Raw genomic sequence first — 27,984 nt, forward strand, 5'->3', positions numbered from 1 at the left:
AACTGAACGACAGAAGAATGAAATGAGAGAGGAAGCGCGCAACGCACTGTGACAACAAATCTTCTTCTCAAAACCATCCATCTCGCTCTGTATGTTTCTCATCATATCAAAGATGTAGTCGTCCCTTAAGCTGCCTTTGCCATGACTAACACAACGCCCTCCGCCAAAAACCGGCCGTCAAAAAGCGGTAGTAGTATCCGTGTGTGCCCCCCCCAAAGAACGCCATTTCCCTTGTGCGGTTGTATCAAAACTTGAGAATCGCAACACTTATTCGCCCAAAGCTTCATGCCAATGTTGTAGTAATCAATCGCTCGTTTGTTGTTCTTAGTATCGTCGTAAATGTCCCCCAACCAGAAGTATAAAGCTTCATGGTCAAAACATTTAACCACCGAAACCGTAGAGGGTACGGCCCTGGCGCTTGAGGGCGTAGACAACGTCGAGAGAGGTGACGGTCTTGCGCTTGGCGTGCTCGGTATAGGTGACAGCGTCGCGAATGACACCCTCAAGGAAGGTCTTGAGAACACCACGGGTCTCCTCGTAGATCACTGTTGGGGAGATGATGTGTTAGTTGACTGTTGTTGACCAAAGAGGTGAGGTGAGGTTATGGGTGATGGGAGGGTAACATACTGGCAGAGATACGCTTGACACCACCACGACGAGCGAGACGGCGGATAGCGGGCTTGGTGATACCCTGAATGTTGTCGCGAAGAATCTTGCGATGGCGCTTGGCACCGCCCTTGCCGAGGCCCTTGCCACCCTTTCCGCCTATAGAGACATCATGTCAGTATGTCTGATTGATAGATATGTTGTTGTCGACGACGGTGAAGTCAGATGCAAGCTGATGGTTGTGGACGATGTGTGAATGTGTGATGCAGTTGATGGTGGTGTGCTGCAAGTAAGGTGACGTGACGCGTTAAGGAGCCATGTCCCATGCATTCCCCACGTACACGCTCAACCACCAAAAAGGAATCGCGAACTCTTGGTCAAGGAGACCGTGCAGCGATGCATCGACGACAGCGACGTCGACGAGGATGAGAGAAACAAATGAGTATTACTTACGTCCAGTCATGATGAATTAGTTGATGGGGTTGTTTACTTGATGTAGATAATCCGTGGCGCGATGCACAGATTGATGGAGTACTGTTTGTGGATAAAAAAGACACCAAGAACGCTGAGATCAGGAGCAGGAAATGGAGAGGGTTTGGGGCGAGGGAGAGGATCTGGTTAAATAGGCACGGGAAACGGGGGGTGGAAAATGGAATCAGCGGGTCACCATTCACCAGAAGGGCAAGAAAGGTTTCAACAGGTGTCTGTGTGGCTGCGCGCCTGCCCGGATTGCGGCTTTGGGTGCTGATTACGAAGGGTGGAAAGTTCCATTGAGAAGGCGGGCGATAGCGGGAAGGCACTAATCCTTTTTCGGAATTGCGAGGGGTGCGCGGTTGCCTGTGTGGTGTGTGTTGTGTGAATTTATTTTTTAGAACTGAATCAAAACTGCCGTATTTTGCGACGTGCAAATCGCTTGTTAGTTCATGCTCCAAAAGCGTGCTGCTTGGAACCGTTTGTTTTCCTCCAAAAACAAAGGCCCCTGCTGCGCATCGCGTTGTGCTGTTGGTCGAAAAGGAAGCGGGAAACACCGCATGCTGGTCTGTGCTTGCCCCAAACCTTGCTTTTAGCGTTGTTGGAAACGATGAACGCTCGGGCCAGCAGACCGTTCCTTGGCTGATTCTGATCTCGAATTGTTCGGGGAGGTTCGCTCTGATTGGCTCTTGGGTGGAAATCGCGTCTGAAATGGGTGATGCTCTTGAAGAGAAATTGCAAGACAAGAGGAGGAAACAAGGGACAATGGGAAATTCGAGGATGGAAAGGTCGTGTGATGCATGTATTTGTATCTTCCAGAACCTTGGAGCACTCTGGAGTCACCCACCACAGATCACCCTCGCCTTGCCTCCCGAGTTCAGACGGTTTGCAGTTGCTGAAGCTGTCCCAGTGCAGTCCGGTACTTCTGGTTTAGTATCTCCATCGACAATGCCTTCCTCGCGTGTGGGCATCCGCTCTTGCCAACATTTCTCTTCAGAAAGTCACGATGATGACTTGATCCGTCCAAATCATCAGGCGCATGCCGGACAGGCCGCTCTTACTCGGATAGTTAGAGTTTGGAGATCATGCACTAGTAATTTCTTCATTTCTCTGCAACGACTGTTCTTTCCTTCCTTCGTCACCTCTTTCCTGTCTCCTTCACAAGGGGGATAACCGGGCATTCCAGACTCCCTTTCCAATGGATAAGATCTCTCGATCTTGGACAATGCATTTTTGAGGAAACAACACAGAGCGAAGCCTCCCTGGTCTCCCAGCGTGTTATTTTGAAGAGCCCCATGTGTGTGTGAGAGCTCTGAACCCGAGACTCAGTAGCCGCCAAATGCCCCGAATACCTTGGCCTCATCAAGCTTCTCCATCTCCGTTCCCAAGCATAAAAACGCCTCTGCCATGCAAACATGAATGTGAAGCAGTAGCTGGATCTGGAAACGAACGGCCTGCTCTTTCTGTCCCATTCCGTCAACCATCCGTCGCCAATAACATCATATCCATCTGGTAAGCTATGCTCTTCAGAAGCAATTTGTTGGGGGGTATGTAACTCGAAAGACGCATCATCATCATGCAACCTAAAATCCTTAGCCATAATCATAAAAGAAAGAAACTCCCACCAAGCCCGTACCATAAAAACCAAATGCAACATGTTTTAACTTCAGGGGTATCACTGCATCATGGAATCATCCGGTCCATCGTCATCCTCCAAGCTCTCGATGGCTTCCTTGATTTGGAGGCTCGCCTATAAGCAACAACAGTTAGCAGCATACTCTTTCACTGTCATCTTCCTCGACCTAGGACTTACCTTTGGGTCCAAGCTCAGAGCAATGGTAAAATGGCGCACCGCCGATTTCTTATCGTGCAGTGTCTTGGAGAGCTTGCCCAAAAGGAAATGCACCTGGGCCCTGTCCGGGGCCAAGTCCTTCAGAATCATGAGTTCCGTCTGTGCCGCCTTCGTTTGTCCCATCTGCAAAAGGGCACGAGCCTTCTTTAGTCGGACATCTGGAGCGCGCGGAGCCAGTTCGGCCGCTCTGGTGAAGTAGGGCAGTGCCTGCTTGATCTGTTTCTGTTTGTGCAATACCGAGCCCATGCAGCAGATCAACACCGCGTGAGTCGGATGGATGACCGAAGCAGCGTGATAATGGCTCAGCGCCTTGTCGTAGTTGCCCAGCTTCTCGTAGACCCTTCCGATGCCGTAATAAGCGTTGTAGTGGCGCTTATCCGCCGCAATGGCGTGTCGGTAGGCCGTGAGGGCCTTGTCGTATTCCTCGTTCTCTACATGCTCGTGTCCTTGTAGAGTATAGGCGTACGCAAATTTGGGATCAAGTTGCGTCGCCCGCTTGAAGCATCTCAAGGCTTGCTCGTGATCATATGCCAATGACCATGCGTTCCCAAGAGCGCACCAAGCTTCTGGTGAATCCCACACCGAGTCGATCATCTCATGGGCGAGGAATGAAAGTTCCGTCTCTTTCTTCAAATGCCACAGAACAGTCGAGTAGACCTCCATGTCCTCAAGCCGAGTTGGAGCAATAACGCGAAGACGCTTAAAATACTTCTCTGCCTCGGCATAGTTGGCCTGCTCGTACTGCGTCCTTCCCATCTGTGCCAAAACCCACGGTGTGTCTTGGTGACTCCGGGGGAGTGATATGTAGGCCGCGACTGCCTCTTGACACTGGAACTCAGATGAGAGCGAATAACCCGATCCCAGCTTTTTCAACAAATCGAATATTGTTTTCAAAGCTTCCTCAACCGCCTTGACCGACTCAGACTCCGCTGGTTTAGGGGCGGGTGGCAGATGTGGTGCTACCTGCACCACAGGGGGCTCCTTGGCGCGTGATGCCTCGGCGTGGTCAATGTCCATACCATGATCCTCCGGTGGCGGCTTGCGGTTGCCACTGATGACCCGACCAACGTTTGCTCCACTGGAGCCCGGCCGAGCAAATCGAGTTATTGGGGGCCTAGCCTTCCTCAGCTCACGGGTTGCTGCCGTGCTCGATGTCTTGGTTGCCGTCGATCTTGAGCCCACATTGAGCCTTGCGCTTCGCCTGGGTTCATCACTGTTCATTGATCTGGTTTGGACTGGGTGCCCCGCTGCCGTGCGTTTCCTTTCAGTAGTTGAGCTGGAGACCGTTGATGTTTTGGCGTTTGGGTCCGCATGATCTGTGGTTGATTCTTGGGCTTTGTCTTTCTTTCTTGTTCCCAGCCGGTGGCCCATTTTGGGCGGCGCATCAGCTAACGCAGAATCCGTTGCCTGGGCTGCCCGGGTTCTTCGAGGCGGTGCTTGCGGCGGCTCTGCTTGGCGTCCAGCACGACCAACATGAGGATTATGAGCGGTGGTAGCAGGCGCGGGTTGCGTTTCGCTTTCCTCGAATGGTTTTCCGGGCTGACTGGATGTATTTTCGGATTGAGAAGGATACATCTTGGATATAAAGCCATTTTCTGAATCTGGGTACGACGCTGATTCCTGGGATGTTCCACATGGCCCGAAGGGATCGCTTGGCTGCCTTTTCTGTTGCTGCCCCATCTTCTTTTGCTGCAATGGCTCTGGTGGCTGTGGAGAGGGACCTGCAATCCAGGCAAGGATGGACGTAGCGTCAAGGCCATGCTCGAGGTTGCGCGCAAGACCGTCGCTCGTCTTGAAAACGTTGGGCACTCTAACGCTCACTCCCATATCGCAAAGGCTTGTGAAGGCTTCCCACATGAACGGGTTTCGTCGTAGTGCCTCCTCAAAACATGGTATAGCCTTCTTCTTGTCGTCGTATGCTCGGTAGAGTCTGCCCAGGAGACAGCTGAAGGCGGCGGCATCGGGATATGGCATCCTGGTAAAAGAGGTGTGTTTCCCCAAGTTGTCCGCCTTGGACCATTGTTTCCTCCCATTTTCCAAGCCTGTGATCCCATCTTTGTATCGCTCCAACTCCAAACACGCCTGAGCGAAGACGTAGCAGGATCCCAGATGCGTGCCTCTATACCCCAGGCCCCGACTGACCTGGTAGGCAGTTCGAGCATCACCAAGTCGCAAGTGGGTGTAGGCGAGAAGATAGGCGGAATCGCAGAAGGATTGGTCGTGGGCATAAAGTCGTTCGGCAAAGAAGAGGGCGCTCTCGTAGGCACAGTTGTCGAGATGATAATAAATGGCCTGGCGTAGCAAAAGGGAGACGGTAACATTATTTGGCGTCATCTTCCCAGCCATGGCCGAGCCACCTAACCCGCGGTCGAAGTGGCGTACGAAATATGCTACCGGCGAAACCGATCCATGGGATCACCGAATAAGAGATGGTGAACTAAAGGTGATGCGCCTCGTCCGGAAACCCGAGTGTCGGAGGGTCGGCGGGAGTAGAAAATCCGCAAGAGACGGAGGAGTGGTTGTCGAGGGAGCGATGGCTGAATCGTTGTTCGTAATCGTGAAACTCGTGTGAATCGACGGGACAATCGCGTGTCGGGGATCAGTCTGCGCTTGCACGGTCAAAGCAAAAGTCGGGTGCAAGGGGGGATGGGCTGCGCTCAATGAAGGGCGCGCGAACAATGGAGGATGCAGCTGCTGTATTAAGAAAGTATCGACATGAGTAGAGTCGTTTGCTAAAAGCGTCGCAAAGTGTGGATGGAGACTTGAATGCTGAAGTGATGGAATGTTGAGGAATGCCGCTTTCGAGAAGCAAGATGGTCTGTGACGTCGGGGAAAAACAAAAAAAAAGAATGGAAGATGAATGCAGGCCACCGGCAGGGAAGGGTCCAAGTGCGGCTTCTCCAACGACGACAACAACAACAACCTCTTGTTTGTCTAACACGACATGACCTTCCACTCTCCCAAACACTTTGTTGCGACCGAGCACCTGGTGGAGGAGGGATTGAGGTGGCGGCGGCAGCAAGGGCTGTTCTCAGTCGCGCGGCAGTGTTGAAGTCGCGGTACGGACGGCAAGTCGAAAAGGGTCACGGCCGAGCTCTTGATTGCTTCGTTGATGTTCCTACAGCGCTGGCTGGCTGTCACTGTCGTTCGCGACTTCAGGGCGAGACTTTGGGTTGGTTTGGGTGTATGTTGTGGTTGGGTGCAGCTGCGACCAATTGGGTGGGCTACGCGACGCTGCCTTCAAACCAAACACTGGTGGGGAGAACCTGCCGGGAAACACAGTGTTTGACAACCGACCCGACCCATGTCCCGTCCTCACAGTTCTGCAACTGCAAACTGACAGGGAGAACGGCTCCACCCCACTGTAGACAAAGCCACATGGCGCCCTGGTGCCTGCAGTTGTCCGTCAATCGATTTTAGCACAACGGGGCATCATCACCAGCCACAGCTGATCTGACGAGTGGCTGGTGAGGATCCATTTGAGACATCATCAACACCATGGACTGTTTCTTTCCTCATTATCCATGCATTCTCCGAGTCCTCACCTTCCACTTCAGTGGCGACGCCAACTTCGGTCTCACCTTCCCCTTTCAGCAATGGTGAGAATCTTTTGGAGAGTAACCTACCTCTACGGTCCTGAGTGCCGTTCATGGAATCCGTCACTTGCTCCTGCCCTCTATTGACCGAGTTGGCTTGACATTGGCAAGTGCAATGTCTCAGGAACTGTCGGAGCGGGTACGCGCTTCTGGTTCATCAGTGGTTCTTGCCATGCAAATTGAGAACTGGAACTGAAGTTTTCCTGCCGTGCGCAGTGTAGCACATGAGCCCAGTGTTAGTTTGCCTCTCTTCATTTAGTTCTATCCACGGAATACTACCAGTACCTACTTGTCACTTGAAGTTTCAATCATGATCCATCACGCTCTCCTCTGACGGTTACAAAACTTGTTACTACATGACCCCGGTTGACAAGCCCCAAAATGTCTCTGAAATGTCACGAAATTACGTTCCTTCTCGCCTTCACCCTTTTACCTTCGCTCCTGACTATCGCATCATCAGGCAGGCCTCACGGTGTTCCCAGACGTCGACAGTGACTTTGCCGTCATGAGATGATGCATCATCCCCGGTACTGCACGTTAACCTCTCGCTCGATCGTATCATTGCCGACTCTTAGCGACCATTTGGGCTCGCCCTCAAATTTCATCATCAACCGCAAGTTGTTCATGCGGCGGTGGACGTTGCCCATCGCATCCCTCATTTGTGGCAACTCGGTCCAAGGAACGTGGATATCATAATTGATGGTGCACAGATGTTGGACAGAGCCCGTGTGATCTCTCCTCACAGGGGGGGTCTCAGCATCGCTCGTCATTATGTATAGTTCCACGTTCCTCAGGTTGTCCGGGGTTCGGATGTACTTGTAGAACTCATATTCTACCGGCTCCCGGTTATCCACCGGCTCGTTCTACGCCAGTCTTGTCAGTATGTGGATTTCCTTGGAGACTCCTCACCCTTAGAGCTTCCCATACCTGTTTGAGATACCAGAACATCCTATGGACCATTTCCCTGCCATCAGGATTCGTATAACATCGGTCTATTGACCGGTCGAGAGGTGGATTCACTGCGTCAACGGGGCAGCCGAGCTCGACGCCATAGCTGAACCTAGCTACTCGCGAGACGACAGAAGGCAGTGTTGGGATGGCGTCGGATGTTCCCTTCAAAACAGCGATCACAGCTCCTCTTGCTACAGCCGACCATCTGCGTCAAGATTTGGGTTAGTCAACGGCCCCTCTTCTGCAAGCGCGTATGCTCTGGGTCGTTGAAGGGGTTCATACGCTCGTACTGGCTGTAGTACGTTCCGATGCAGTCCATTGAGCTGATTGTATAGGTATGGCGAACCACCAAGGCCGCCAACCAGAAGAATATTCTATACATCCATTATTAGCCTCGGCATGCAGAAAGGCAACGATCTTGACTTATTTCGAAGCCTACCTTTGGGCCACCCCCATACTTCTCCCGGATCATGGATATCTGCTCACTAATGAGAGTCCGAATGCCCGTGAAGGTCTTGTGGAAGAAAACCTCGACAGTGTCCCTGTAATGCTGTCAGTTTGTCTCCCGCTTCGTAGAGGTACTGCGGATGCGGACATATACTTACTTGTGGATAGGAAACCTGTCCGTCGTTCCTTTGAACTTCTTGATCATCGAAAACACCCTGGCTGGAGGCCTGATCACGAATGTTTCTTGAGTCTCTCTGCCACTAAAGGTTCGCTTCATAGTGTGCTCCCACTCATCATTCATGAACAAGCGAAACTCATTGGCCTCGACCTTCCCAAATTTCAGGCCGGATTTTATCTTCATCCAATCCTCGAATGCGCTGTCAACGAGGAAAGCGCCACAAAGTTTGCCTTTTAGCACCGCTGTTAGTAGTTATACCTATCATCAGATGGACCGTTTCCTTACCGTCTCCTTTGACAGCTTCTTTGACCTGGAAAGGGTCGGTCGAAGTGACCTCATAGCTAATGATGTCCTAGCCGAAGAGTTAGTTACTCGAGCTTGATGTGACAACGAGGATGGAACCAAGAGCCCCACAACTCACCACCGTGCCACCTCCACAATCGCAGACGATGAAGGTCTCTCCGACATTAATGTTAGGATGATCCCTTTGCTCATATAATGTCGACAAGGCTGCCGCTTCTGGCTCTTCAACCAATATGAGCTTCGTTTCGCCGATTCTCCTTCTCGCATTAATGCCCGCTCTTCTAGCCGCCTCCTTCAGTTTTTCTCGCGCATATACCGGCCAGATGGCAGGCACAGTCACAGCAACCTTCAAAGGCAACGTGTCAATATTACCCATCTCGCGTTCGATGTCTTGCAACGCATGATCCCACATGTTCTTGAGAAATTTCGCGATAAGGTCAACCACACCGTCTCCGGCGTACTCTGGAAGCCTCTCCAGTTGTTGGCGCGCCCGTCCCAGATACTGCGAGTTGCGAACATCCTCTTTGGCGTCTTGGTCGTTGAGGAGCAGCAGCTTGAACCAGCGAATTGGATCGTGATTTCTGGGAATCTTATAACCCCAATCGCCCGTCCCAAGGTCGACTTGAGTGGGGATTTGGACCTCATCTCGCAAGCTCGGATCGATAGAGGGCCAGCCTCTGACGTCACGGATAACATCTGGGTTGCCGGAGAATGTCCAGGAAACTCCTGAGTAGCTGAACTGCGTTAACTCACAGCAACAGGGTAGCGTTTATTGCAATCACACGAGAATGTTACTTACGTTGTTCCAAAGTCAATCCCAATCGCGATGTACGTACGATTTCGCCTTGGTCGTGACTGCTCTTGGGAGGCAGATGCAGTTGGCCAGGACGATTGTGGAGAACCTTGGCTGTGCCCATAACTTGGTTGACTAGGCGGTAACAGGGAAGGAGGATACTCCAAGGAGCTGAACATTCTCGCAGCATGTAGGGGAGGACTTCTTGACGACATTTTGGATAATCTGCTCGGATCAGTGATTTCCATCTTACTCCGACATGATACTTGAAATCTCTTTCAGCGATCAAGTTATAGAGAATGGAAGAGGAGGGTCTATGGTAAGTCAAAAATCCCCGTTAGAAAAGCTCGCTGAGGAATATTGAGGGTCCCGAGAAAGCCCCTGAGTACTAGGACCCGAGCGGGCGGATGCGTCCAACTATGACTAGGAAATGAGAGGGATGGTCTAAGAGTGGAAGAATTTTTGCTAACAGCGGGGAAATGACCCTTAGAGCCCTTCTTTCTTCGTGATCAAGGGCGATCCATCACCGAGATACACGCAACCCCCTTCGGCAAAAATATCACTTTTCGCTTCCATTAGATGCCACAGCCTTGTCGCTCTGGCTGAAGACGCCACTGCTGCTTCTCACATCCGGCTCGCACGATGGACATTACCCCTCACTATCTCTGCCCAAAGCTGTACATGAGGCTGAGAATCGGAACCATCATTGGTGGGGTGCCTGTAATGGTTGCCTTCTTTGCGCGGGCTTATCGCGAGCTGCATTTCCAACCTCGCCAATATTTCTCATTTGGCCCAATTAGACTGCCGTCGGCTCATCCGATATGTGTCAACATTGAGCCTGTAGTGAAACCGGTGGCTTTGATTTGAAAATCTAGCCCGTGCTCGGGCATGGCTAGGTGTGAGCGGCTGAAAGGTTATGCATCACGAATCACGGCAGAGTCATGCTTGGCCGGCGCGTACACAGCCTGATCACGGCGTGAATCCATGGAGTAGGTGTCTAGAACCAGATCAAGAACTTGGCCACAGATGGACGGCGTTTTCATTCTCTATTACGGCACATCGTATTTGGGGCATACATGTGCTGGGGAATTCTTTGCCGGATAGAATTACCATCACATCAAGTAAGTCTATTTGGGCCCCAGTCACAGGGATAGTGGAAACTCGATTTACTCTATCAAGCTACTCGTTCATCGTCATTGCAATCCAGAAAAGATGGTGACAAGAAGAGATATCCGTACGGACGGAATGGTGTTGGTGATGGGCGTCACCGGGGCCGGGAAGAGTACCTTCATCAACACACTCAAACCCGGATCTGTTCATGTTGGGCATGATCTGGAATCAAGTAAGTAATAATCTTTACAGTGTATCATGCAAATCAATGAGAAGCCACAAGAACTTCACTAATCAAGATTGACAACGCAAAAGCCCAAGCGCCTCCTCAGGCCGTCCAAATGTTCCTAGACGAAGAGGAGCAGTTCTCTGTCACCGTAGTTGACACACCAGGCTTTGATGACACTTGGCGCTCCGACGCGGAAATCCTCGCTGATATCACCGAGTATCTCGCCACTCAATACGCTTTGAAGATCCCGCTCAAGGGCATCATCTACTTGCACCCCATCTACGAGAACCGGATGAAGGGCTCGGCCCGCAAGTACTTTGAAATGTTCCGGCTCCTGTGCGGCGACCAGGCGCTCAAGAACGTTATGCTCGTCACCACCCGCTGGGATACTGTCGGCCAAGCCCCCGACCAGGTCGGCGAAGCGCTGCGGCGCGAACAAGACCTGCTGGATAACTGGTGGAAGCCGATGTTGAAACAGGGCGCTAACGCTGCGCAGTTCAAGGGGACCAAAGGATCGGCTGAGGCGATGGTGCTTGAGCTGGTGAGAGATCGGGACGAGGTGGTGCTGGATGTCCAACGGGAGCTGGTGGATGGGCAGAAGGAAGTCGGGGAGACTACAGTTGGGATGCCGTTTATGAACCAGCTGGATAGTGACATCGCCAAGTGGAAGAGGGTACTAGTGAAGACGGATGAGGATTTGGCACTCGCGAGGGAGATGGAGACCGATATGCGTAGCCAGGGTTGGAGGGGCGATGCGATGAAAGACGTGGCGGATCGTATCGGTTTGTTGAAGGAGAGAAGAAGAGAAGCGGAGAAGGTCGTGAAACAGTTGGAGACCACGCAGAAGAAGATTCAGGTCAAGGTAGGTGAGAAGGCGAAGCTGCAAGTGGCGGAGAAGATATCGGCCTTTGGAGGAAAGTTTGACCCTGTGGCGAGGGCAGCAACAGTGTTCGCGGCGGTGTTGAACATTACTCTCACCGTTGTGCAGTTCGTGGTTATGTAAGATCCCATGGTACGTCTACGAAAGGCACATAACAAGTGCTCTCACTTCACGAAATAGCATATTGAACAGCAATGTCATGAAATCGAGCTAACCCGCGACGTAGAACCAGGCAGGGAGTATTACTGGGTCTGTTGTGTCTGGCCCAACACTGCTATAGCCATTTGGACACATCCCATTGTGTGACATATAAGCACCGCGAAGGGGTTAAATTAGATCTCGTTGGAATCTCCCAGACTGACTTGTACCAAAACAAATTGAAAAACAGGCTAGAACGCGGATATCCGATAACAGGCAGAAACGCCGAGTCCATGTTCAGCGTGGCTTGAGTCGAGACTTGGCGGCATGATGCCGCCCTACATTTCTTCACACCATGTTGAAGACCGATAAACAAGGGGAACAGATAGGTACTGGCTCCTCGGTGTCCCCCTCTCTCTGCCTAACGATTGTGTAGTAACACTGTGCCAGGTGCCTTCTAGACAACTTACCATGGACGAGGCTGTGGGGGCTGAGAGTATGTCCAAGTGCATAGCTTCATGCCCTCCTTCCAACTAAAACTTTCCATTGACATTCATCCTCCGATGTATGCATGGTTTTATTTTAAAGTTACACGGTCCGAACGTTAGAGCCCAATACAGTTTATCCCAAATCGCTCTCTTCGCCAGAAGACTCGTCTTCATTCCGCCATCACCACACAACACTTGCATCTTTCGGAGGGTCTCTTATCTCTCTGCCGCGGTTTCTCTTCGAAACTCTTTTGAACGATGGGTAACAAGCACTATCCTCCTAACTCCTCCCAGGTAGCCGCCTCACCTGGCCGATTTGCACCTCTCCCTGCTCCCCCGGTTGCTACAGTCAGCCTTTCTACGACCAGTCCAAACTGGGGTCAGGACGATGCTAGTCGTCGTCATCACAGTTTTGACACGGTTAGAAAGGGAACTGTTCCTTCGTCACCGGCACTCTCGTCTATAAAGAAGACTTCATTCGTCAAAAGATTCATCAACCACCTGAACAATAGTACCAACCAGCTCTCCATGAGGTCGGAAAGTAGGCTTGATAATCGGAACCACGGCTTTGACCGCACCGATAATGGAGCTCTCTACCTCACAGAGTCGAAAGTCGATGCGGTTGTAGAGGTATTAGCCTCATCCACCACAACCACAACAACCACCACAAAATCACCCGGGTCAGACATGCTCCAGAAAGAACTACCCTTGCCTCCTCCTCCGAGAGCTCCTACGGCTCCTCCGCTGTTTAGAACATTTGACACTGAGCGATCACTTGCTGTAAATGGAGACACTGCCCGGACTGGAATGTCTCTAGATCTGGGCCTAGTTTCCTCAACAGCCTCTCGCCCAGGTCTCGTCTCACAACTTTCGGACACCCCATCTCTTGGTAACCGGTCTCTCAGGAAGGACGCTTCACCTACTGAAACCGCTGCACTCTCAATCATACAACGGTCCTTCGTCACCCAATGTCAAGAAACACAAGGAACCGAGCATACGATCGTAGCCACCGGGACCCTACGAGCATTTGGACATCAACCTGCACAATATCACCAACAAAACCAATTCCGCTCTCAGTCCGTTCCTTACGCCGAGTTTCCTTTCAACCCTGTATCAGGGTACAACCAAAGTGGAATCACGACGTACCACGCGAACAACAACAAAAGAACATCGGCCCTCTATCATAGCAACAACTCTGCAACCAGCAGCCCCGTCAGTCCCTCTGCTACTACATACGGCAGCAGTGATATTCCCAAGAGGAAGAAGCTGCTTCCATCGCAGCCGTCAAAACTTGAACAACAACACCAACACCAACAACACCAACAACACCAACAACAGCCACAACAGCATTATCAACAACCGCAACAAGACCAACGGCCATCACACAGCCGAAGACCAAGCCAACAACCCACGGGTTTCCAAGAACTGGAAAATTGCACCGTCCTGCTCGAATCCGAGCTCATCTCCGAGAGACAGCGGAGCGCAAACCTCCAGAACGAGAACTCGAGCCTTCAGAACCAGATCGACGACCTCCGCGATCTACTAGATGAAACCAATCAGCGGCAAGCGTCAGCCAACTACGGCTCTGGTGCGGCGGCTGGTAATCTCCTGCAGGGCAGCGAGGTCCGCCAACGATGGAAGACGCTAGGATGGCGGATACGGCAGTTTATTCATGCTGTTTCGAGTGGGGCTGGGGATGTGCATGTCGGTGCTGGTGATGACGACAGTGATGCTGATGATAGTGGTGGTGGCAGTAGATGGGGGCAGTTGTCAAGTGAGGAGGCTGTAATTCACCGCCAGCAACAACAGCGACATTCAAGGCATGGAACGTCAAAGACCCCGACAGCCAATGCCAATGACATCTTACGGTCTATCACCCCTCATTATCATACGCTGCTAGCGATGAAAGATGGCCGGCAATTGCTCGTTGAAGCAGCGATCTGGTCGCTTTTGGTAAAGGAGGTGTTTGGAACGAAGGAGACAACTAGCTGGATGCACTGGGCCGGGACTTTGTCTGGTAATCTGAGAGTTATGAGTAAGTTTCATTCTTTGCACTCTGATCTCCCTCTTGAGAGGTAATGAGGACTGACAAATATCAAAACAAATCCAGTAGCAGAAGCCTTCCAACGCGGCAACCAACAAAGCCCCAAAGGTTTCCACCGCTGGCGCTGCCACACCGCCAGCTTCCTCGCCACTCTACCCAGCGAGGCCGACATTCATGCCCACGCAGAGCTCGTAGTCCAAAAACTCGAGCATACCCTCTGGTACACTCTCACCGGGGGCGGCGGCGGTACCGCAGGTGCCAGTAACGGAAAATCAAAAAAGTCCCACGGCAGTGGCAGCAGCAAGGTTGGCAGTCTGAACAACCTCCGTTCCGGGCTCCTAGAAATAGTCATCTCCGCCATTCACTTCGACAAAGAGCTCTGCCAGCAGCGAGCATTCTGGTACTGCGAGTATCCCGCCAGTGCCAATGCCAGTACCACAGCCAGTGGCAGCACAAGCGGCAACATCAACAACCTCACCCGCTTCGACCCGCACCAAATGGAAGCCCTAAACGGTGACAGCAAAAGCATCGGCCAAGGAGCCGTGGTAACGCTGATGGTTTCTCCAATGCTAGTCAAAGCAGGTGACTCCTACGGCGAAGGATACGACATGCCGGAGACGATAGAGAAGAGCGTGGTGCATGTGGTGAGCAAGTACTGGGAGGATAATGGGTATGCACCAGCGCCGTCGCCGACGCCTTCGCCTTCGCCGTCTCCAGCTCCGGCTCCGATGTCTTCGTCGAGGAGTAAAGGTAGAGATAGGGGTATGAGCATGACGGGCATGGCCACGGCGCCAGAGTCGGCGGCGGGCGCTATGGTTGCTTATAGAGCTCCGTCTTCAAGGTCAGGAGGAGGAACTGGGAGGAGGTATGTTAGTAGGCCGACGGCAGCAACGATAACGGAGAAGATGAAGGAGGGGGCCAAGAAGGGGAAGGGGAAGAAATGGATCTTGGGAGGGTTGAAGAGGAGGACTGCGTTTAAGGGTGCGAGGTCGGAGTTTTATGATGGTTCATAGGGAGGCTGTCGTCGGGGGCCGTGGTCATGTGTGATCGGGTTGTTTTGTATGTGCCGTCTATTCTCATCAACTTGCAAAATCCATCATGACCTTGGTAGATGTCCTTGACTCTATCACTCGATATACCCCGTGCTCCAAATATTCAACCCAACTTTAACACCTTTCTTGACTGGCAATCCAGCATGCCACGACTCATCCCATCCTCTGCCAGTACCATCCGACCGGAAGTTCTCCCAGTAGACAGCGTTGCCCGGGATGACTTTGAAAGTCACGCCCAAGCCGTCGGGAGCTTGTCCCTGTTCATCTCCCCTGTCGGCCGTTTTCTCGGGACACTCAACGAAAGCACACCACCTGGAATCCTTCCGCCTCTTCATCCTGGGGAACTCGGTGCCACCACCCACGAGGCTGCCATCACCATCGTCAACCCAGACCATGAAGCTGCTGACACGGCCCCAGCCACCACGGTTGGAGCTCCAGTCAAAGTGATGGTTGTAATGGCCACCCGGGCGGTACCGCTGGGTGCGCAGCCTCTCGATGAAGACGTCGTCCCTCCAGCCCTGGATCTCGCGGGCCCGGTCCTCAATGCATCGTACGCTATCGGTGCGGGGAATCATGGCCACTTCGGAGTCACGGACTGTGGTGTTACGGTGGGTTGTTTGGCCGCCATCGTTTGTGGTGGTGGATGGTTTAAAGAGAGGTTCACTGGGGATGTTAGTGGCGAAGAAGTACCCCACATTGGCTTACAAGAGCTCGATATACCCACCTGATGTCGAGCAAGTGATGTCGCTCGTCAGTGCTGAGAAAGTTCTCGACGTAGAGGACGAGTGGTTCCCTTGAGTAGACATGGACCACGGGGGCGGGAGTATGGGGCATGCATTGTGACGATGAGTTGCCTTCTAATGCAATAAGGTCCTCTTTAAGGCTGAGTTTGGGAAGCGGGATACGACGCAGTTGCGGGACCTGGCCAGGACATTGGGTCTGGTTCACACCGGAGAATAGAAGGTTGTTGATGGGGCTGTTAAAGACAACGAGAATGCCGATCAAAGCAACGGCATAAGACAACATGTTGGGAAACCAATGCGTCTAAGTCCGTGCCGCAGTAGTATGCATCTCTGTCAAGTAAATGCAAGAGTTTATGTTTTCAACTGACGGGCTTTGACCGGTGACGATGATGGCTGTACTAGCTTGCAACAGTTTGTGTACCAGAGAAGAAGATGCTGCTGGCATGGCGACATTGGGGCGCGGGAATCAAGGAACCCTGAATTCGCATTATTTGTGCCGCTGGAGGGGAAGAGGCGCAGTCAAGTCAAGAAGCTTCGATCCCAAAAACGCCGACGGCAAGTGGGGGGGGGGTTCAGTCCCTGTTGATGGACAAGGGAAGCATGTTTTCGATGTGAAACAGCGTGTGATTATCGGAAGGCGCACCCAGGACAGTGTCCTTATTTCCGTCATGTTTTGCAAGGGATGCCGCGACAGAAGAAGTAGGGTTTCCGTTAACCATGGGCTCTCATGTTCACCAATACTGTCGGAAGGCAGAAAGGGAAACGAGATGTCAACAAGGGAAGAAATGGAAGAAAAAGGGCTGGGCATGATGAAAGGATCAAAAGGTACAAGTTGATGGACCTCGGGTGCAGCTTCCACAAGAACTACTGTAGCTGTCAAACAACGAATCACTTGGGGGCATATTTGGGCGCCCTGACCCACATCGTTGGACGTCACCTCTCGGCTGCAGTTCAATCAACCTTGCAACCGCTTTTACCAATTGCATAACTTTCAACATTTCGGAGCGCAGAGCTGCCACATTTAGTCCCCGCCAAAAAGACCAATGTCTTCCAGGTCACTTCCGCCAATCTGGAACCGATAGCATCTTAAACCTACCCGAAGAAAACCCCCAAGCGGAAAACTGATCGACCATGGCGCCCGTAACCGCCAACCACCAAGAGGCCCAGGGTGCGTCTCTTCCCTCCCGAGCTATTCTTATCCTCCACGCCCTCGCGGTCCTTTTAACTAACTCATTCTGCCCTACAGAGTCGGTTAAGAATGTGATCCAAGACATCCTGAACCTCATGGTTCAAGTCTCGCAATACGACACCAACCCTTCCTCGAGCAACAACAACACACCTACGAACCGAGCCGGCGGCGGCGGCGGCCACCCCTCCTCGCGCGAAGTCATTACCCAGTCTCTCCAAACCCTCGACGCCTCGTTACTATCCGTCTACCGCACCGCGAGCCTCCTCCCTTCCTCCCCCTCGTCTCCGAGCCACTCCTCTCTCCCCGGCGGAGGAACAACAGAACTCGAACGCGCCGAAGCCGCTCAATTCGCCTCCACCTTCGCCAACACGCACAACCCCTACGCTCCCCACTTACACCAACCGGGCCCCCAAAACCCAGGAATCCCCATACCCTTGATCACGTACGTCGAGAACGGTCGAAACCCGGACGTGTACACACGCGAGTTCATCGAGCTGGTGCGCAGGAGCAACCAGCTGATGCGGGGAAAGATGCACGCCTTTCGCGATTTCCGGGACGTTTTGGCGGGCGAGATGGAGGCCGCGTTGCCTGAGCTGAGGGAGGATGTGAGGAGGGTGGTGGAGGCTACCGGCGGACCAGGGCCGGCGGAAGGGTCAGAGGAGAAGGCGAGGGAGGGCGTCGTGGCTAGTATGGCCGTTGGAGGGGATGGTCAGGGACAGGCAGGTGGAGGTCAGGGACAAGGCGGCCAGCAGTAGGACCGTGAATCGTCGCTGGATGCTGATGCTCCTCCCAGACCCAGAAGCATGGGGTTCAAAAGAAGGCGATGCGGACAATGTGGACGGAAAACTGGCAGCGACGGTCCTCACCATTGCGAGGAGAGGCCCGGGATCGAAAGCCGCAGTCCTTCCCTTTCTGAGTGTTGATATGGGTCTCGTGGATATGTGTGAAGGCTCACATGGATAGTTGTTTTTGTCTATTGGGTACGGCGTTCAAGAAATAAAGGAACAAAGGGGATTCAGGCGTTTTGAGATAGGGTTACTCGAGGCAAACGGCGTTGGCGTGCCATGGCATGGCGTACGCATGAGGGGCTTGCTTCCACAATGGATCATACAGGATAGTATAGGAGCATGGATTTTGTGTGGGACGTTTAAACAGAAGGTTTAGAGCTTCATGGAGGAATACAAATACTTTGCAACTGGCCATGCATTCCTGATGCGAAAGGTCAAAAGCGAAATAAATGGATATTTCCGGAGCCAGAGAGAACATCAGCAGCTGCTAGGAAGAAGGCAACGAAAGGACTGCCCAGGTTCCTTCCCTCTCATTCTCCCAACTAAAACCACTCCATCGTCATCTTTTATGACAATCAAAAAGAATGGCAACCAAAACCAAAGGAAAAGCAAAGATTAATCCAAGCCAACACACCCAAAACAAAACACATCTGACTAGCTAGCTAGTGGAGCCAAAAGCGAAAAAAAAGAAGTGGACGAGCTGGGAATCGAACCCAGGACCTTTCGCATGCGGTGAAACATGCTAAGCGAACGCTCTACCAACTGAGCCACACGCCCTTATTTGTTGTTGCTGTTGTTTATCGTCACAGATCTTTAGTATAAGTAGAAACGTCTAACCCGGACGGTAGGCGACACTGATCATGATAATGAGGGGGGACTGCCCTCGACGAGGACACTGCTCAATTTCTTATACTCTATTAACGCTACTGATTAATCTACTTCTAACCCACTCAGAACAATACTTTAAGGAAACACTGGTCAAGTTTTAAGATAGTGACTGGAACTACTGCCGTCCAAACAACCTCTTCAACTCAGCATGCCCGCTCCTCCGTTTCGATATGGTTTTTACAGGGGCAGGCATCACAGACGTACCACTTCCGGAGGTTGAGTTTCCATCCACCACCGGATTACCACTCGCGCTCGGACTTCGAACAACAAATTTTGCTCTGAAACCTGAACCTCCCTTCTCCTCTCCAGTTCCCGGAGACGACTCCGCTGACAAGGCTGCCCAGGTCGACGATCTTGTGGTTGAGGGGGTGTTTCCTTCTGTGGTAGAGCCGGCCGTTGTGATTGATCCAAGTGCTGGGTCGCCCTTGATGCTGGGCCTTTTCACGAATCTTCTGTTTACTGTGAAGTTTAGGGGTATGGGAGCTGTGGGACCGTGGAGGCCATGGGGACCATTGGGGCCGTTGGGGGGACTGACGGGGGGACTGTACGGTAGAGTGGGTGACTGAGGTTTGGGTGAGTGAGGTTTGGGTGACTGAGGTTGCGATATGAGGTGATGACTTTGCCCTTGACCATGATCATGAGCTCCTTCACGGCGAATAGAGTGGGATATCGACCGCCCAATCGTCGTCTGGCCCTGGTTATTCGGATAGCTCTCCGCTTGAGGCACCTGGCTTACTCTAACTCCCTCATCAAGAACCCCCTCCCTCCGTATAGAATGTGACACAGACCTCCTTATAGAGGTCCTTTCCCCAGGGACACTTTGGTATGACGACTGCAAGAACGACGAAGGCGGCTGAGAAGTCGAATACATCGAAAAGCGGTTCCCCGACTCTCTCTCCGTTTCCCCAGATGAGCTGAGGTTGGAAGAGGTATCCTTCAATTGCCCCTCCCACCCCCTCGTGATCGCGCTCACCCCAGGCCCAAGTCCACCCGCCCGTATCGAGGTGCGGACCGACGTCGAAGGGGAAGAAGAAAGGAAACTACTGGGATTTGTACTTGTCGACGGTTTGACGGGTTGATACCGCTCTAGATACTCGGAGCTTGTTGAGACAACTGGTATCGAGACTGCTGCGGAACCCATTCTGTTCATGGATGATTGTCCTGCTTGTCCACTTCTAAGAATCTGGATCGGCTTCGGCAGATTTGTTGCCCGGAGCTCATGGGTCTGGACTCTTTGCGGTCGTATTGCTGGGCTTATGGGCTGGAGGTGTGGGGAAGAAGAGTAAAGACTCGTATCAGAGCGGGTGGGGGTGAGTGGGCGGTAGGGTTGTTGGAGGACGCGTAGGAGAGGGAGTGGTTGGTTTACGGGCGTGTGGCGCTGATCTTTGCTTGCGATGCCTCTTTCGAAGATGGTGGCGACGCTTCGAACTGAGGATGGGCGAGAAGAGAGCTCAGGCTGTGTGACGGTAAGCGGGCTTGAAGAGACATCCGAGTCCGTCGGGAGCCATGAGTCTCGGGTTGGGTCTTTGGCTGAAACCTTGGCTGTTGTCTCCTTGGAATGGTTAAAGGACATGGAGGGGACAACAAGCGGTTGCTCGCTCACGAAAGATGTTCCAGTGCGAAGATTGGGAGTTCGTCGGCCAAGGACTGACGAGGGCCTGGATATAGCGTCGATGGGCGGCACTGGGCTTGTCGCTCGGGGTGAGATTGCACCGGATCGTCGACGGGTTGATGCAGCGCGAGAAGCTGTCGGCTGAGGTGGTGTCTGGATAACTGTGGCGGTAGACGAAGTCTCTGATAATCCTTGACTGATAGGTCGCGGCGTCGAGATCGTGCTTGTGTGATCGGTCGTTTGTTCTCTGGGCTCATCATAACTCGAGTTGACAGCTAATGCAGATTCGGTCTTGGGTTCGAGATGCTCCCGCGCTCCCGATCGCATCCACTCAGGTATAGACTTCATCAAGGTCGGTCTGAAGGACTCTCGGCCGACGGGGTCGAAGATGTTAACGTAGATAGTCTCGGGTTCGTCTGAACCAGAGCTTGAGGCCATCTCGTCCCTCGTCTTGAACCGTTCATCTACCGCCCCCCTCCTCAACGGCAGTAAACCACCTTTACCACCATCCCCAATCAACTCTTTCTCTTTCTCTCTTTCCTTCTCCTTCTCCTTCTCCCCCTCCCTCATATCCCACCTCTGTCTCGTTAACCCTCCATCCACTTTATCAATCCTCTCCAACCCTTGCCTCACAAGAACCTTCTCCAAGTCCCTCTTCTCCCCATCCTTATTTCCATCCTCAAGCCCTTCCTTTCCTTCAACTTCAACCAAACACGCCTTACAAAGCGGCACCTGGTCAATCTCCCTCCCTCTCTTTCTACCCAGCATCTTTCTTTCCGTCTCTCTCTGCCTCTCTCTGTCCCTCTCCATTCCTTCTTCCCCCTTTTCTACAATCTCATCCCCCGTACCCGTCTGCACTTCCCCAAAAACCTCCCCCACATCAACGCGAGGCCTCACAACCCTCTTACTCCCACACAACAAACATCCATAACAAGCTGTATGCCAAAAACACCACCCCAAGCTCACGCACTCCTCCCCGCGCACGACCACCTCGCCGCACACCCAGTAGATGGACAAGTCGATTATGGCGCGGTAGCAGGGGGGACAGGCTGGCCTTGGGGTTGGTGTCTTTTTCTTGCTGCGGCTACTGGTAGACGTTGTGGTAGCTGTGCTGTGAAAAATGTGTCGCTGCGAAGAGGGGTACGAGCGCCAGCAGAAGGTGCAGGTGAATGATTGTTGTTCTTGTTCGTGAATAACAGTGGTTGTGGTGACAGTGGTCATTGTGGTTGGGGCTGGGTTATGGGTGCCGCCGCCACCGCTGCTGTTGGACCTTGATCTTGATCTTGACTTGGACTTATTAGAAGATGAACGCCGAGGAGTGGTGTGAAGTGCGGAGTCGATAGATGAGAACGAGGTGCGGTTACTGAAGGCAAAAGAGGAGGAACGGGAAGGGGGTCTAGGTGGGTTTGTGGCGTCTTGGATTCTTCTTGTTGACGGTCCTCGTTGGATATTGAGCGGTTGACGGGGAGGGGGTTGTTGCGATTGAGAGGTGGGGAAAGAGGACATGGTGAGCGATGTTGAGGCTTGGGGAGGTTGATTGTCCTCATTGAGAGGGACGTTGGTTTTTTACCCAAGGGCGACGACCTGATGATGGATGTGTGATAGGTCTTGGAGTTGTGGTAGGTAAAGGTGATGATCACATCTTATGTGACTCGAAGTCCGGAATAAGATGCGCTAGTCGGTACAGGTACTAGAAGCAAAGGTCTGTCTGTTAAGTGCGAATTAAGGTGCATATGTATACCGAACCCCCTCGAGCAGAGTTGAGTTGGTTGAGACTGGGTAGATATGGAAAAGCTGGTTGGCGGAAAGCGAGAGAATCCCAATGCCAAATTGGTCAAAACAAATCCTCTGCGGGCTTCTGATGTAGAAATAGCATCTACCTAACACCGGAGAGATGTCCAACTTAAAAGCATCCATGTCGGTTGATGTTTTGTTCCTTTTTCTGCGGCAAAGATCGGAAAGGACTGACCGACATCAAAACTGGCAGGAATCATCAAGCTTTTCAGACCGCGCCTTCCTAGCTGAGATGTACTATCGGTCATAAGATGAGGTCACTCATGTCTCCTCCAGGCGGAAAAACACTGAGTGGCAGTAGCGACTCTGAAGACAGAATAGCTTTTTTCTTCTTCTTTTTTTCCTTTTTCCTTTGTGTGTTGACGTTGACTTGAAAGTGTGGAATCGGAAATTCGCCAGGGATTCACAGCCAACAGATCTTGTATCAATCACGGACACTCAACCAAAACTTTACAAAATGTTGAGATGACTGAAACACTCACTTACCTGAGCACCGTTTTCTCAACCATGATCCCCACCAGCATCTGGCCGGAACAACATTCAATGTAGTGTACCAGTAGTCAACCCAGCCAACGTCGGCCGTGAACCTGAAAGCCCTAAAACAAAAGGTCACGCAATCACTCATTTCCTGCTACCCAGATATGGAGATTCGCTTCTTTTTGTTCTCATTTCTTCCTATCCTGTTCTCAAGCTATTCATGTAGCAATGTTGGGGGATTGGATGCTGCGTTTCTAGCAAAAAAAAAAAAAAAAAGGTTGACAAAAAGGTGGACAATAGTCTCGCCGATATACTGGCGATCAGTTCTAAACGATGACGCTGTTGTTTCGTATTGCATGAATGGACTTAAATCCATTTCCTTCCATCCGTGTTTCCTTTCTTCCATTCCATCTTGGGAGACGGAGTGAGTACATACCCCCCCCCCCCCCCCTTTTCTCCCTGAGACGGGTCGAGATGGCTTGGATGGCATAGAGTGTTGGCAACTTGCCACGGCGGTTGATGTTCGAGTTTTGGGTATCCTCCCCATCGTGCGGCTTTCTGTGGTGTCCCCCATATGGGAAGCATCAAAGCTCAATGTCTCATCCTCGCCCGTTTGCGATACATCACCACGCCTCTTCCCTATAGCTTTCTTTGCCGTTGCCTGCTGTCTCCAAGGGCTTGGGGTCTTCTTCGGCTCGGACCCAACGGTATAAAGCAATCGCTCTGACATGTGAAAGAACCCGTCATGTTCTGTCTTCTTTCCCGTCTTTTCCTGATAACTTCCAGCCGGTGCCTGACTTTCATCCCATACCTTTTCAACCAAACTTGGTGTGTTCAAAATCATCGTTTCCACCCGTAAAATAATTGACCGGCAACTCGGTAGAACGGTGACAAAATCAACGGCTCGTGGAGGAAGTGCGCTGTTAGTTTTAACCGCAGCCAACCCATCCTTACCACAGTCTGCCTCACTCACGTCGGACACCTAACCTTCAAAGACACCGGAGGGGAGATGGCCCTTGTCGACTAACGGAAGTATAACTGGGAATCGCAACACAAAGAAATCCGAATGGAAAAGCTAGGTCCATAAACCAGCGAGCCAAAACCATTGACCATTTATCCACCTAATCCTCCTTCCGGAAACCGCTCATCAAGGTCATGATAATGAAAAGAAAATTCTAGTCCATATAAGGCTGCAAAGGACTGAATGTGCCTTGTCCATAAGCAGCGGGGTCGTGGTAGTGAGAGTGGTGAATTTGTAGAATAAATCTGGACGATAGCACTGTCTCGGTAACCCGATGACCACTTTGGAATGGTGCATCCACGACAAAACAGGACAACGCTTGGTGTGATGCGTGCGCATTTCCGCTTGATGCATGAAGAGAGGGCCACAAGCCAGCAGCATGCTAGTGTCATTGACATGACGGATTCGTCCCAAGAACATGATGACCCGGTTGCAGTATTTCCAGTCTTGCTCTGCTTGCCGCATACTCTTTGGCGAAATTTTTCGAGGTCCGGACGTCTGCGCAGCATGGCTTTGCTGTTGAATCGGCCGTGTTAGGGGGGGGGGGGGGGGGGGGGTCGAGCCAAGGGGGGGACGACTTAAGCCACTCTTCTCACGCTTGAAATTTGTGTGACACTGCACATGTCTCTTTCTACCCAGTCTCACAATCCGAGAGGCTGGGACCGTGAGAAATGCATCGGCCACCGGTGTGTTCCATATCGTCTCCAACTTCTCAAACCTCAAAATAGTTTCCCACGAGCGCCGTCTCAGCTCTGGAGTTCTCAAATTCCCGGGAGAACTTTCGCTTGTCCCTCGTAATGATGTCGAGGATTCCAGCGTCATGCTGAGTGCATGGCCGGTAGCATATTTCTCCGCGCTTCCGCCTCTCGACGCTGTCTTTCTGTCTCCTTTTCGAGCCTGATTCGGGTGGCCTCGGTACCGTCATCTGGTGGGAGGTGCTCTCGGAACCATTCGTGCTGAAGGGCTTCCCTGGCGGTGATACGCTTGTTGGGGTCATATGTAAAGATCTTTTTTAGAAGATCCAGGAACAGAGAAAGGAAGCGACTATTTCTGGCAGGGATGATTTCCTGTGCATCCTGTCAGCGAGGCGTCCAACTCAACAAGGGATCCGGTAATACTGACATCGAGAGACTTCATGCCCTTGACGAATCTCTTGGACGCACGGGTGGTGTCGGGAGCAGGGTAGTCCAATTTTGAGCGCTTGAAGAACCTGTAAGTTCGATGGCCGCGATTAGTCTGGTGAACATGCACAGAGGAGTAAAGGGAAGCACGTACTTCGCAGCCGGATTGCCACCATTCCTGGTCATCCTGTTGACCTGCTGGACTAACGCAGGATCGATCTTGTGGTTCACCACTGCCTCCATCATTGCCAGATGTTCCAGGTTATCGTGCGTCTGGAACAAAGCGTCACCTGTGTAGAACTCTACCAGGATGCAGCCAATGCTCCATATATCACAGGGGAAGGACCACCCCAGACCGAGAATAATCTCGGGCGCACGATAATGTCTAGTGCTCACAACTGATGAATGGTATTCGTCCTGGAATGTGGCGGACCCAAAGTCGATGAGCCTGATTTCGGTGTCTAGAAGAACCTTTCTATGCACGGCTCGGCGGTTGGTGAGCGTTGAAGATGACGGAATGGTGCGGGAGTAGGTAAACGTCTGATACTCTTGGTTGCAGAGCAAGATGTTCTCGGGTTTGAGATCGGTGTGAATCAGGTTGAGGTCGTGCAAGACTATTTTCCCGTTAGTACCCCCCCCAATAATACAAAGAAAACGAAAAGATGCTTACAAGCGACGCTGGTAAACAACTGACGAGCAAAGGCCAGGATTTGACTGTTGGGGAAGGGCACAAAATTGTTCTCCTTCAGGAAGTCAAACACGCTCTGCCCAAGCAAATCCATGACGATGCAAATGTGGCCACGGAAATCGAAGCAGTCCCGCAGATGAATGCAACGGTTCCGATTCTCCTCGTCGTTCGCCTTCAAGGTTGCCAGCACCCGCAGTTCAATCTTACTCGCGTCTCTGTACTTCTGTACGGAGCGGATGATCTTTACCGCGACAAGCTTATTGCGCCTCTTGTCCTTTGCCTGTACAACTTTGCCGAAAGTGCCTTGGCCAAGGAGCTTGATGATTTCGTCTGAACACTCATTAGTTTGTTAATTCCACTCGGCAGATGGCCACAGTCGGTGAACCTACATCTATCGGTAAGATCATTGCCGGGAACCACAATCATATGACCATCATCATCGTCAACATTGTTTCCTCGATTGGGCGAAGTCTGTAAAAAGCCTAGTCAGAAAGTGATCACACCAGCCGACACTCCGTGGTTTAAACTTACGTCTGCAATGACCTTGACATGTACTTCACCGGCCTTCTTGGGAGGATATGGAGGCGGTTTGTACACGGCAAAGGTATCGGCATGAGCCGTTTCCCGACGCTTGGCCTCATTGGCCTGCTGTCGGGTTAGCTTCCTGCGTTTTGCACCCGGTTGTGCGTAATCATCGTTGTAACTCTGCGATGAGAGAGAGCCTAGCGAAGTTGCTGTCGTGGTGTTCTGGGCCGAGTTTGTTCTATTGCTAGTAGCCGCGGGGGAGTTGAGCGAATTGGAAGCGGACGGTAGCGAACGCGGCGCTTGGTTCTGGGAAGGGACATATTGGTTGTGGTGGACGGGGTCGTAATGGTCATTTGGCCTGGACCTCTTAGCTGTCGGCTGAGATGGAGCTGACTGGTTCGTGACGACCTGAGCGCCATTAGACAGTGTTTGAGAGGCCACGCTCCTAGTAGCCGTGCCCTCGGGCTCTGGAGTGTCATCAATCACAATTACTTCCTTAGGTAACCCGTTTATGTAGAACTCTGCCCAGTTGGTCTCTCCGCGTTGCCTCTTCCTCTTGTTCTGCTGTGAGGCGGGCTGAGACGCCTCAGGGTTGGGAGGTGTCGCCATGGCTGTATGATCGGGCCCAGGTTGGAGGGTCAAACGCTGGGGAGGAAGTTGTTGAGACAGACGCGGGTGAGGGGGCGGTAATGTTCGGGTGATGGGCTTGAGAACGACCGGGTTTGCGATCAGAGGCGGCGGCGGGTTGACTGGTGGTGGTTGGTGGTCGACGAGCGAGTACTGTGTCGAAGGAGAGTCTGGAAATGGTTGCCGTGACGCTGTGGGCGACAGAATGCTGGGGAGATTGGTAGTATTCTGGGAATAAAAGGAGGAGGCGCTGTTGGCCTGGACGGGATAAGGCTGGTGATGATGCTGATACGATGCAAACTGCGGATGGTACCGGTCCGAATAGGAGCGATGCAGCGTAGCCGTGGCGGTTGTGGGCGTCGACATGGTTTTATGCTACTTGGGTTGATCGCGATTCCTTCTGCGTGCAGAGAGGAGAGTTGCCGGCGACCGGGTGAGTTGTGCGTTCTACCAGCAGTTGCGGTCGGGGTCCTTGCGCGCGCGACGGGAGACGGGCTGACGTGATGGAAGGCGCGCTGGGAGGGGAAAGAAGGAGGAAATGGACAATGAGTCGAATGGGTCGGGGCAAGGCCCTTGGAGGGGGGAATGGATGGTGGCCCGGGCCGGGGTATTTTTTTCAATTTGAAGAAGGACCAGAAAGAGGAGGAGGAGGAGGAGGAGGCTTCAATGCAGGTTTACCGGGAGATGGTGGCCAACCTAGCTGAGGGCTCTTCCGATGGGAGTGGAGGGCGACCTTGTTGCTCCCGCCCGCTGTTGAATTGAGCCTGTCGAGGTGTGCGTGAGTCGTAGGCGTGGTAGCCCGTGGTAGGCGTTGCCTTGGTGAACACGGGGGATTGTGCTGAGACGTGGTAGGCGTTGCCTCGGGCAGCTGGAGCGCAAAGGTGAAGAAGTGAATCCTTTTGCGTCTGGTCGTCGCAACCTGCCTGGTGTTCTTGACCTCGGAGGAAACTGAATTGTACGTTGTTGCCCGTTCTCTGACTGAAAAGGCGTTTGTTTCAGTCGCGATCGCAATCCGTCCGTTGGCGAAGTTGGCACATACAACAACTCTGGAGAAAGAGTCGGTGGTGATGCGCTGTATAGTCGTGGTAGGAGAAGGAAGCAAGGGCGAGTCAAATAAAAAGTCGAGTGTGTGTTGTGTCACGAGCTTGTGCTGCTGAAAGGCAACTTCAGTGAGTGGATGGCAGCGGCTGCTGAGTGCTTGGGTTCGGGCGGAAAGCGGAGAGTCGAGTTGGCCTGTCTGGGGGCTGTCAATTTGACCATATCGAGGTTTTCAAGCCAGGAGCTGCGGCAAGTTTTGACATGCGAATATATGAGGGACGGAAGGAAACTGCTTTTTTCCGTTCACCAGTTGCAGGTTTGTAGGGTGCCAAGGT

General features: G+C 52.4%; 10 protein-coding genes and 1 non-coding gene across 11 annotated transcripts; 3 read left to right on the forward strand and 8 right to left on the reverse strand.

The window, feature by feature from the left end:
- Positions 1-125: 125 nt before the first annotated feature.
- Positions 126-287, reverse strand: SMAC4_13636 (uncharacterized protein; the record flags this gene model as incomplete). The annotated part of the gene is made up of 1 exon (XM_066091516.1): positions 126-287. One exon carries the CDS (start codon positions 285-287, stop codon positions 126-128), a length of 162 nt encoding a protein of 53 aa, XP_065946831.1.
- A 94-nt stretch (positions 288-381) lies between these two features.
- Positions 382-1,196, reverse strand: SMAC4_02364 (uncharacterized protein; the record flags this gene model as incomplete). Its single annotated transcript, XM_003346342.2, has 3 exons — positions 1,060-1,196; positions 628-765; positions 382-545 (listed from the first exon to the last, which is right to left on the reverse strand). Exons 1-3 carry the CDS (start codon positions 1,067-1,069, stop codon positions 382-384), a joined length of 312 nt encoding a protein of 103 aa, XP_003346390.1. The 5' UTR covers positions 1,070-1,196.
- Positions 1,197-2,752: 1,556 nt separating this feature from the next.
- On the reverse strand, positions 2,753-6,246 carry SMAC4_05287 (uncharacterized protein; the record flags this gene model as incomplete). The annotated part of the gene is made up of 2 exons (XM_003346343.3): positions 2,891-6,246; positions 2,753-2,827 (listed from the first exon to the last, which is right to left on the reverse strand). Exons 1-2 carry the CDS (start codon positions 5,273-5,275, stop codon positions 2,753-2,755), a joined length of 2,460 nt encoding a protein of 819 aa, XP_003346391.2. The 5' UTR covers positions 5,276-6,246.
- A 170-nt stretch (positions 6,247-6,416) lies between these two features.
- On the reverse strand, positions 6,417-10,072 carry SMAC4_05288 (uncharacterized protein). The gene is made up of 8 exons (XM_066090258.1): positions 9,204-10,072; positions 8,523-9,138; positions 8,387-8,453; positions 8,082-8,331; positions 7,916-8,018; positions 7,759-7,850; positions 7,453-7,681; positions 6,417-7,388 (listed from the first exon to the last, which is right to left on the reverse strand). The coding sequence occupies exons 1-8, from the start codon at positions 9,443-9,445 to the stop codon at positions 7,044-7,046; spliced, it is 1,944 nt and encodes a 647-aa protein (XP_065946832.1). The 5' UTR covers positions 9,446-10,072; the 3' UTR covers positions 6,417-7,043.
- Positions 10,073-10,304: 232 nt separating this feature from the next.
- SMAC4_05289 (uncharacterized protein) lies at positions 10,305-11,539 on the forward strand (the record flags this gene model as incomplete). The annotated part of the gene is made up of 2 exons (XM_003346345.2): positions 10,305-10,539; positions 10,623-11,539. The coding sequence occupies exons 1-2, from the start codon at positions 10,410-10,412 to the stop codon at positions 11,537-11,539; spliced, it is 1,047 nt and encodes a 348-aa protein (XP_003346393.2). The 5' UTR covers positions 10,305-10,409.
- A 657-nt stretch (positions 11,540-12,196) lies between these two features.
- On the forward strand, positions 12,197-15,125 carry SMAC4_12928 (uncharacterized protein). The gene is made up of 2 exons (XM_066091164.1): positions 12,197-14,077; positions 14,153-15,125. Exons 1-2 carry the CDS (start codon positions 12,301-12,303, stop codon positions 15,097-15,099), a joined length of 2,724 nt encoding a protein of 907 aa, XP_065946833.1. The 5' UTR covers positions 12,197-12,300; the 3' UTR covers positions 15,100-15,125.
- Positions 15,126-15,157: 32 nt separating this feature from the next.
- Positions 15,158-16,300, reverse strand: SMAC4_05290 (uncharacterized protein). The gene is made up of 2 exons (XM_003346346.2): positions 15,863-16,300; positions 15,158-15,718 (listed from the first exon to the last, which is right to left on the reverse strand). The coding sequence occupies exons 1-2, from the start codon at positions 15,942-15,944 to the stop codon at positions 15,213-15,215; spliced, it is 588 nt and encodes a 195-aa protein (XP_003346394.2). The 5' UTR covers positions 15,945-16,300; the 3' UTR covers positions 15,158-15,212.
- A 580-nt stretch (positions 16,301-16,880) lies between these two features.
- SMAC4_05291 (uncharacterized protein) lies at positions 16,881-18,107 on the forward strand. Its single transcript, XM_066090259.1, has 2 exons — positions 16,881-17,049; positions 17,128-18,107. Exons 1-2 carry the CDS (start codon positions 17,013-17,015, stop codon positions 17,823-17,825), a joined length of 735 nt encoding a protein of 244 aa, XP_065946834.1. The 5' UTR covers positions 16,881-17,012; the 3' UTR covers positions 17,826-18,107.
- A 443-nt stretch (positions 18,108-18,550) lies between these two features.
- Positions 18,551-18,635, reverse strand: SMAC4_13637. Its single transcript is given in 2 exon segments — positions 18,551-18,586; positions 18,599-18,635. It is a non-coding gene; the product is annotated as a tRNA-Ala (tRNA).
- Positions 18,636-19,495: 860 nt separating this feature from the next.
- SMAC4_05292 (uncharacterized protein) lies at positions 19,496-22,170 on the reverse strand (the record flags this gene model as incomplete). Its single annotated transcript, XM_003346348.3, has 2 exons — positions 19,720-22,170; positions 19,496-19,660 (listed from the first exon to the last, which is right to left on the reverse strand). Exons 1-2 carry the CDS (start codon positions 21,862-21,864, stop codon positions 19,496-19,498), a joined length of 2,310 nt encoding a protein of 769 aa, XP_003346396.3. The 5' UTR covers positions 21,865-22,170.
- Positions 22,171-24,198: 2,028 nt separating this feature from the next.
- Positions 24,199-27,984, reverse strand: SMAC4_05293 (uncharacterized protein). Its single transcript, XM_003346349.2, has 6 exons — positions 25,991-27,984; positions 25,849-25,930; positions 25,442-25,789; positions 24,926-25,385; positions 24,773-24,860; positions 24,199-24,717 (listed from the first exon to the last, which is right to left on the reverse strand). Exons 1-6 carry the CDS (start codon positions 26,975-26,977, stop codon positions 24,469-24,471), a joined length of 2,214 nt encoding a protein of 737 aa, XP_003346397.1. The 5' UTR covers positions 26,978-27,984; the 3' UTR covers positions 24,199-24,468.

This window comes from Sordaria macrospora, chromosome 4, assembly GCF_033870435.1.
Source record: "Sordaria macrospora chromosome 4, complete sequence".
In the NCBI taxonomy this organism is placed as follows: Eukaryota; Fungi; Ascomycota; class Sordariomycetes; order Sordariales; family Sordariaceae; genus Sordaria; species Sordaria macrospora.

What these genes read in the sequence shown, in the direction of transcription:
- SMAC4_05293 (XM_003346349.2), bottom strand. Translation starts at nt 26,977, where the DNA reads ATGTCGACGCCCACAACCGCCACGGCTACGCTGCATCGCTCCTATTCG. An exon ending in CAATGATCTTACCGATAGAT is followed by an intron (nt 25,790 to 25,848) that starts GTAGGTTCACCG and finishes ATGAGTGTTCAG; the next exon opens with ACGAAATCATCAAGCTCCTT. An exon ending in GGTGGCAATCCGGCTGCGAA is followed by an intron (nt 24,861 to 24,925) that starts GTACGTGCTTCC and finishes TCGAACTTACAG; the next exon opens with GTTCTTCAAGCGCTCAAAAT.
- SMAC4_05291 (XM_066090259.1), top strand. Translation starts at nt 17,013, where the DNA reads ATGGCGCCCGTAACCGCCAACCACCAAGAGGCCCAGG. An exon ending in CAACCACCAAGAGGCCCAGG is followed by an intron (nt 17,050 to 17,127) that starts GTGCGTCTCTTC and finishes TCTGCCCTACAG; the next exon opens with AGTCGGTTAAGAATGTGATC.
- SMAC4_12928 (XM_066091164.1), top strand. Translation starts at nt 12,301, where the DNA reads ATGGGTAACAAGCACTATCCTCCTAACTCCTCCCAGGTAGCCGCCTCA. An exon ending in TGGTAATCTGAGAGTTATGA is followed by an intron (nt 14,078 to 14,152) that starts GTAAGTTTCATT and finishes AAACAAATCCAG; the next exon opens with TAGCAGAAGCCTTCCAACGC.
- SMAC4_05290 (XM_003346346.2), bottom strand. Translation starts at nt 15,944, where the DNA reads ATGTCTACTCAAGGGAACCACTCGTCCTCTACGTCGAGAACTTTCTCA. An exon ending in CATCACTTGCTCGACATCAG is followed by an intron (nt 15,719 to 15,862) that starts GTGGGTATATCG and finishes GTGACTCCGAAG; the next exon opens with TGGCCATGATTCCCCGCACC.
- SMAC4_05288 (XM_066090258.1), bottom strand. Translation starts at nt 9,445, where the DNA reads ATGGAAATCACTGATCCGAGCAGATTATCCAAAATGTCGTCAAGAAGT. An exon ending in GGGATTGACTTTGGAACAAC is followed by an intron (nt 9,139 to 9,203) that starts GTAAGTAACATT and finishes AACGCAGTTCAG; the next exon opens with CTACTCAGGAGTTTCCTGGA. An exon ending in AGAAGCTGTCAAAGGAGACG is followed by an intron (nt 8,332 to 8,386) that starts GTAAGGAAACGG and finishes CGGTGCTAAAAG; the next exon opens with GCAAACTTTGTGGCGCTTTC.